Here is an 8,897-nt window from a genome sequence, read left to right on the forward strand (position 1 = left end):
CTTGAAGACATATTGCGAACATGTGCCATATATTTTGGAGGCAATGTGGATGATCACACTTGAAGACATGTTGCGAACACATGCCATATATTTTGGAGGCAATGTGGATGACTACTTGGCCCTTATAGAGTTCTCGTACAATAATAACTGCCAGACGAGTATTAGTATGGTTCCTTAAGAAGCATTGTGTGGGTGTTGCCGTAGGTCTCTAATAGATTGGTTTGAACCAATAGAACATAACATTGATTGATGGATATTGATGTATTTCTTGAAGCAAGAAAAGACGGTGAAAATATTCTTCCAAGCATTATAGGAGCTTTTTCTAGCTTTGCTACACTACAGCTTAGGAAACAGATTCATCTAGTGGTAACTAAATTATTCTCTAGTAAAATAAAATGCAATTCTTGAAAAACCTTACGATACTGAAGTTATTCTCAATAAGCTAACATTTCAATGTGTTTGACAGCAACATCATTTGTACCTAGCACAAGAAATAGTGGCAAGTAATTGGCAACCGGTAACATAACTAAACAAACTGCAATATATGGTAAAATATAGTAGTACCCAGCTGTTTTTTTCGTACAATCATGTAGTGCTCAAAGTCCACTAGTTTGACTAATCTGGATTTGCGATGAAAGCCCATCACTATGGGGGGTTTTGTGTACCAAGGGCCCAAGTCTCGAACTTGAGACCTCTGGTTAAGAGTAGAAGGATCTTTTAACATTTCGCCGCATCCTGTGGTGATAGTAACCCTTTCTTTCCTTAATTAAGAAGCCTTATTAACATATTCTCCATAACTATAAAACATATATGTCTAGAGAGTGAATGAACAAAGTAAAAGGTGGAGGTTTAGGTTGTGAGAATGGGAGGAAGAAAATCAGATTTGGTACCAAGAACAGGTGCCTTGGTGTCAGGAAAGTTTTCTGCTCCAGGTACTTCAGTGACCTCTCCATTTTCAGTAACACCAATAGGGTAAGTAAGAAGGTGTCCAGGCAAATCATGAATGAGGCTCTCACTTGAATACATATCCCAGTTTCTGTCAGCAACTTTGTTCACCTTTCGGATGCATTCTAGGCTCTCTGGCTGAAGGAAACTGTTGTCTAACATGCCTAAGTGTTCATACCACAACGCCATCCGGAAGCCGTGAACCTGACCCCTAGCTGGCTCCTTCACAGTTAGATGAAATGGTTGGTAGGCTCCCATTGCTATTTCTGAGTCTCTTGCACCATCCATTGACCTTTGGTTGATGTTAGCTGATCCAATGATAATGTATTCATCATCCACTGCAAAACAAAAACAAAAAAAACTATAATTGAGAACTTAATTTTGGAAAAAATATAGGGATTTTATCATTTTTTTGCCCGTCGGCCGAAATTAGCTACGGGCGCTATCCAAAAATACAAAACATATACCACTGATATTGTATATAATATGTATATTTATACATAATATACAATATATACGTTTTCAGGCTATTTTTAGGGTCGTATATATATGTATAATTACATATGCAATGATTTAAAACTGAACTTGCCTATCATCATTTTGGCATGTACGTAAATCATGAAACGTCTGGCTTCTTGAGCTTTGAGATAGTCTGAATCGGGTTCTGGTGTTTCAGAAGGCTCATATTCTCCTCTCTTCTTTGTTTCCCTATTGCCAAGGCAAAAGAAACTCAAGTATTCCTTAGGATTTGCCACAATTCCCTTTACCTTTAGAGCTTGAATTATATCGATGTACATCATTCGCATGGTCCTCCTTTGCCAATCCAGTATTGCTTGTACAGATGCACTCTCAGGAAGGCCTTCTGGCCACATTGGAACCACAACATAAACCGTAAACCTTTCCCCTGCTTCGATTTTGCTAACTATCTTCAAAGAAAGCTCCTTTGGAATCAGCTGTAAAGCATTAATTGCTTCATCCTTGATATCATCGGAGTACCACGAAAAGGAGCTGCCTAAGAAGTACTGGTTTTCAATGTAAATGAAATGCTTTGCTCGGCGAATGGCATTAATATATGCATCCTGTATGCTTCGATCTATGATGTTTTCCTTGCCACTTATAAGACCAGACTTGGCTGCCTCCTCAGGAGCAGTGGGGAAGCCAAAAGCCGCTCCACCATCAATTGATCGGAAAACTTGAACGTTCCATGTGTCATGATCATCAGGATACATTACCGGTGAAGGTGGAATGATTATATCCGCCATATCCCTTAGGTCTATAAGCAAGTCTTTTCCACCTTGTTTCCTCCACCTCTGTTCAAAATTGTAGAGCACATCCCAAGCAGCTGGCCCTTCTATTCGACAATGGATATCATGCCAAGGCTCTCTCGGTCCCCCTTTTTGAATTGAAGCACCGGTGAAATTTGCTTGGTGAAAATCATCATGATGTGCTGTGTTTAAAGTCCTGAAAAGGGAGTGAAATTGTGTATCATATCTACCATCACAAAGATCAATCCCACCAATATAACTCACAATTTTCCTCCTCTCCCTGTCTCCATTAGGCAATTCGCCATCAACAATTACAATCTTTTGATGATGAGTAAACATCGTCCCAATCTCTATGTTTTGAATAATGCTCCTTCCATCATCAGGATTTCGAGGACACAACACACAATTTACTTTAGTGTCTCGAAAATAATCAGCGGTTTCTTGATCATGAGTAGCCATTAGCCCGTCCTGTTTCAACACAGGAACTGATGTTCTGTCATCCCAGACCAGCATTAGAACTCTCACACCTTCATTAGCTTTTTTTTTAAGTAACTCCCCGAGCGTTATGTCTCCACCCGGCTTAGGCCTCCTCATGTCCCTTATCAAAGTGATCTCCGTATACACAGACCATCCAGTTATGTAAATCAAATGCTTTGCATTAGTGATGGCATCAAAAATGTCTTCCCAACATCGTTGTGGCTCATAAAACTTACCACCAGCAAGAGGGATTTTCGGAATGAAGTTATCAGGAACATGAGTATCTTGGTAAAGGGTGACCTTGCATCCTTCTCTTTGTCTAAAGAATGTATATGGAACACCAGGAAACCTTGTGACTTTTATCCCTCTATTCCAATTATATTCCCTTGTGACATCAAAATACTGCAACTTAACATGAATTTTAGAGTGTCCATGCACGGGTTTTCCTTCTGTATTCAGGATTTCAAGCCATTCATCGACTTCTTCTCCATCTAGAAGTTGTTCAACTGGCAAGTAAGCTCTTCCAATAAGTTCTGCTCCAACTGGATTATCAACTTTGACAGTGAATATGACATTGGAAGCCATATGGGCACAGTAAATGTGGAATGACTCGTACCACCGCGGATTTTTGTGTTCATCGAGCAATCTGGTTCTGCCAACTCTGGCTTTTTGAAGATCAATAGTTGCATACAGTCTTGAAGCTGTCTTGTTGAAGCCAATAGCTCCCTCAATGCCTTGCAACACCTACAAGAAAATAGGTACCATATGAAACTATTAATAAGTAAACAATTTTGTTAACGGTAAAGGGCTCCCTACCCAAAGCTCGAACCTGAGAAGTCTGGTCAAAGATGGAAGAATATTTACCACTCCACCACAACCTATGGTGGTATTTTGTTATTGCCTCGTAACATGTCAAACTGTCTAATTGTAATTGCTAATGCTAAAGATAGTGTGACAAAAAATATTTGAACTTCAATCATTATTGTTGATGTACTCTACGTTTCAACTCAGGTGATCCTTTTTTTATGAATATAGAGTTTAAGAAAGAAAGGAAGATAATTGAAATTGAAATGTGGTGTTCAGCGTATCATATCATTTTTGTGGGAAATAACCTTTGAAACTAGTGATTTTAAATATGTTATAATATTAACGTGCCTATAAAAGTCCCTAACTAAGAGTAAAATGAGAAGTTTAGGTTAAAATATTTTTAAATTTAGAAATTTTTTTATTTTAAAAAGACTAAAAAGAAAATAAACTCATGCAGACAGGAATGGAGGCAGTATGTATTACTCCATTTTTCTTTGAAATTGCATTTCTATTATTAAAATATAGTACTATAATCTTTTCGTCAGACACTTTTCTCAAAGCATTAGAGATGGCCAAAGCCTGTCAGTGAAGGTGGTCTACAAGCTAGTTGGAGTTATCACAATCACTTGCTTTGTTCAACAATATTTAGTCGTATTTACTTTTCAAATCAAAAGTTACAAGATGAATTTGCCCAAACAAACTTTTGGATAAACTTATGCACGTGAATCATAAACCTTGTACATAGTTTAACGTCTTTTATGTGGCTAAAACAAGTCATATTATATATGTGTGGCTATAAATTTTTGATACTTGTAATTTTAAATAAGCCATAATTTTTGTGTGGTTAGAAAATCTTCTAATTAAGAATAAAATAAAAATAAATTTAATTATTCCAAATTATAAGTATCATTTTTTAGAACGAACTAAAAAATGTGTTAAATAAACTAAAATGAAGAGTGTGCAAACCTAAATTTCACATTCCAAAAGATGCGGTTACTAAAAGAAAAAGAAAAAGAGGGAGTGGGTGGGAGAAGGGCCGAGAAAAAAGATTACTCTCTTGAAATTAAGCTTAAAGTAGCTCTAAACCCAAAAATTCTTTGTTAGGAAGAAAAAACTTGTGGTGAATGTGCAACCACATCCAGTGAGAAAACTATTGTTTTGTCGTGTTTCTTTTGTGTTCTTTATACTCGGAGTCTAGTTCCAACAGAGAGACTCCATACTACAATGATTGTTGGTACCTAGAACTTAGAAGAGACTTCACCAAAAAGAGACCCAGAGCCTGTTTGGATAGGCTTAAAAAAACAATTTATAAATCAAAAAAATAAGTTGGGTTAGGGCTTAAAAAAAGCAGCTTATAAGTTGTTTTCAGCTTATAGTTTATAAGTTGCTGTAGATAAGTTAAGTCAAACGGGCTCAATTATTTTTTCAGAATTATTTTAAGCACAAAATAACTTTAAGCTGGTCGGCCAAACACTCAAAAAAACTGAAATAGCTTATAAGCTGTTTTTAGCAACTTATAAGCCAATCCAAACGGGCTCCTACTTCCATTTTATTCATGTTACTTTTTTTAGAACTCTCTCCGTTAATTTAAGTATATTAGTTTGATTAGACACAATTTTAAAAAATAAGTGAGACTTTTAAATTTTATGATTTTAAATTAAAAATGCGTGTAATATATTAAAATGTCCTTAAATCTTGTGATTTAAAACAAATTATGTAGAATTTTAGAATTAGAGATCAGTTACCAAACATAGAAAAAAAAGCATTCGACAGACTTAAAGGAAAAAGAAGACACTTAAATTAAAACAGATGTAGAAATATGCTTAAATAATTTTTATATTTGAAAATAATTGAACTTTAAAATTTTCATTTTACATAAAAGATATGCTTTTATTATTAGATATAACATGATCACATATTTAAGATCACAAGTTTTAAAAGTCTATCTTTCTTAGACAACTTGGCCAATCAAACACTGTAATACTCCCTCGCCATTTTAAGTGTCTTTTAAAATTTTCGGCACACCCATTAAAAAATAAAATGGAAGCATTAATTATAAAAAGTCATCTGACTAAATTATCCTCTATCTCTAGTCATGCATTATCTTTTAAAAGAGAAGAAGTTGTATAGATCATTTAGTAAAGAAAAAATATATTTGAAAAAGATTTTAATTAAAACTATTCAAATTTCTCGATATAGCATTTATTATGGACCAAAATTAAAAGGCTAACAAGACACTTGAGACGGATAGGATGGAGGGAGTAACTACCAATAGATATTTTGTTAAATTTCAACAACCCACCACCCAAAAAATTTCAATAATTGAATCCATGCTATCCTCAAACTCCCCATCCCTTATCCTTGTTCCGGTAAGATAACTGACTTGTCGTCTACAAATAAATTAATTTAGTGTCAAAATTATAGCGTCCTACCTTCTTCTTTTTTTTCCCAAAAATAGTGTCTCCTTTTATATTTCAGTAAGTTAACAATTCAAACATCATACATGATAAGTTTAAAACCACAAAATTTAAAGGACATTTTAATACATTACACATATCCTTAATTTAGAACCACAAGATTCAAAAGTCTTTCTATATTTCTTAAACCCCATGTCCAGTCAAATGAAAACAGTTAAATTGGAACGGGAGAGTATTGAATGATACACTTGGTTGAACATTGAATTATTTACCCATATGAATAGGGATTAATTCCCACTTAAGTAGTTCCTTCTTTCTCTTCTAACTACTGTTTCATTTCCAAATTCCTTATTCCTAAGAAGAACTCAGTGCATAATTCATCTGCAACGTTAAATCAAACCAAACCAAAAATGTGTGGATTCCTATATTTAATGTGTTCTACACACAAACTTTCAGTTGATTTGTTTTTTAATGGAAAATTGTCAATTTCTAGTAGATCCATTCTTGTGGGTAAATCATATATGGAACTAATTATCTGCTAAAAGAATAAATCTCACAAAATAAAGTATACATGTTATCTTGGACATACTGATACTAAATTCGAAGTGTGGAAAGGAATTAGGATTAAAATTTGCACCTTATTGAAAAATTCTTTGCCAAAATTTGTATGGAGCTTATCAACCTCGAATATAGTAACATGAAGATTACCATGTAGCAGAATTTGTGCCATCTTCCTTCCCTGCAATCCACTACTCTGACAAATGTCAACCAAAGAACATATCTTATTAGAAGATTTCCTGTTTTAACAAATAAAAGATGATGACTGATAGCTTTATTTGTTACATCAAAGGAAAAATCATATGAAGAAGAAGAAGACTTCATTAATTACCGTAGTATAAAACTTGGGATGACGAAGAAAATCTTTAGATAAGAGTAAGTTCAGAGGAGATAAATAGAAGCCATGTATATAGAGGAGAATGAACTACTTAAGGGCTTGTTTGGAAAGCCACCTGGTAATTGGAATTGGTGTAATTACTAGGGTAGTAATTACACGGTGGTGTAATTACAGCGACCTGTTTACACAGTAGTGTAATTACAGCGACCTGTTTGTTTGTCATAACGTAATTACAGTGTAATTACAGCGACCTGTTTGTTTGTCATAACGTAATTACGGTGTAATTACAAGCGTCTTTGTTTGGTTGCACAAGTATAATTACACATCAGTTTAATTTAAAAATAAAATTTAATTATAAAAAATTTAAAATTAATATTTAAAAAATATTGCCTTTATAAATGATATTAAATTAGTTATTTAATAACACATTGTTTCTTGAAAATATATTAATTAATAATCATATATTTGTAACTAATATTGTAACAAAAATAATTGATATATATTTTTCAAATTAATATTTAATTTTAATTAATTATAAAACTTAAAAGAAGACTTTTTGTGAGAACATTATGGATTGGATGTTTGACAAAAAATAATATTAATAAATATAATGCCATAACATTATTCAAATGTTTGACATAAAAAAATCCATCAAATGTAAGTTAAAAATAAATAACATGCAATGTGAAAGCAAATAACTTAAAATTGGAAATATAACCTAAATTCAAAATCCAAAAGAAAAAGTTCAACATAATACTGTTATGTCAAATTCCAACATTACATAAGTAAGTTCCAACGTAACTTAAGTAAATAATTCAAAAGAAAGGAAAAATATAAGTCTATAACCTCATTCACAATGAAATTCTACTTTAATAACGTCACTCGTTATATGTCAAGTTTGTTAATGACTCATTCTTTCCCATATTAAGAGGTGTAGTTTCAAATATTAGAATAATAACACGGTTATGCTAAATGAATAAAATAAAATAAAATAAAAAATACGAGCAATTACATGGAACCATAAGAAGCAAAGGTTGGGAATGAGAAGAAAGAAAATGAAAAATAAATAATATAAAAAGAAAAATACATTTTAAAAAATAAAAATGATTAAAAAGTAAAAAATAAAAAAGAAATTAATATAATAGAAATAAAAAAATATTAAAAATCAAAAAATTTAAAATAATAGAAATAAAAAATAAAAAGAAATTAAAGTGAAAAATTAAACAAACTAAAAAGTAACCCTGTAATTACAGAATGTAATTACACCCATCTCTACCCCCCCCCCCCCTTGAGAATTGGAGAGTGTAATTACCCCGTCAATTACACCCAATTCCCACCTTTTGTGTAATTTTTGATCAAATAAACAGGTCAAACTGTGTAATTACACCAAATTCCAATTACCTGGGTGGTTTTCCAAACGGGCCCTAAATGCTAGACGTTGACACCCATCTTCTCTCTAGCCGCAAGTGTGAACTAAATAAATAATAGGAAAAAAGAAGAACTCAATATATAACTATGAATAAAGCAAAAAATAAAGAAAGTCAAGTCGATCGTGCTAATTAAATATGGCCTTTCTCCTAAATAAATCTGCAAATATACCCCTCAATTTTGTAATTTAGAGCAGATATACCCCTCGTTAGAAAAGTGATGCATATATAATCGTGTCATTACACAAATGGGGCAACTATATATACCCTTTTCACTGACAAATTTTCTTTAATTAAAATAAAAGCCACTGTAGGAGTATATTTGCACCTTTTCGCGAGTTCATCGGTATATTTGCACCTTATATTTTTGTTTTCCTTTAATTCGATGATGAACTTGAATTTATTGCTTTGATGTTCAAATTTCTTTTTTTGCTCATCTTCTTATTAAATCTATCTTAGATGCTCCGAATTATTTTATGCGGATGCAAAAATAAATTGCAATTTGATCACTTATGATTATTTGGAATAATAAGAAATCTTGAGATTTTGATTGACTTTTAAAATTTATGGTTATAATTATGTTAGAAATTTTTTGTTGTTGTAAGACATTTCACTGAGTGCAAAATGATAGCACAAAGTTAGGTTATATATATAAATGTATTAT

At 32.8% G+C, this 8,897-nt stretch overlaps 1 protein-coding gene across 4 annotated transcripts; it reads right to left on the minus strand.

Annotated features, from left to right (window-relative positions):
• Positions 1 to 523: 523 nt before the first annotated feature.
• Positions 524 to 8,360, minus strand: LOC132042300 (phospholipase D alpha 1-like). Of its 4 annotated transcripts, none has more exons than XM_059432892.1 (5): positions 8,226 to 8,360; positions 6,801 to 6,904; positions 6,620 to 6,660; positions 1,535 to 3,431; positions 524 to 1,283 (listed from the first exon to the last, which is right to left on the minus strand). In XM_059432892.1, exons 3-5 carry the CDS (start codon positions 6,620 to 6,622, stop codon positions 850 to 852), a joined length of 2,334 nt encoding a protein of 777 aa, XP_059288875.1. In that variant the 5' UTR covers positions 6,623 to 6,660; positions 6,801 to 6,904; positions 8,226 to 8,360; the 3' UTR covers positions 524 to 849. The 4 variants fall into 4 exon arrangements, with proteins under 4 accessions (XP_059288875.1, XP_059288873.1, XP_059288874.1 ...); XM_059432890.1 differs by having other exon boundaries at positions 6,549 to 6,660; XM_059432891.1 differs by having other exon boundaries at positions 6,620 to 6,665.
• Positions 8,361 to 8,897: the final 537 nt, after the last annotated feature.

Source organism: Lycium ferocissimum, unplaced genomic scaffold (genome assembly GCF_029784015.1).
Source record: "Lycium ferocissimum isolate CSIRO_LF1 unplaced genomic scaffold, AGI_CSIRO_Lferr_CH_V1 ctg1458, whole genome shotgun sequence".
NCBI lineage: Eukaryota > Viridiplantae > Streptophyta > Magnoliopsida > Solanales > Solanaceae > Lycium > Lycium ferocissimum.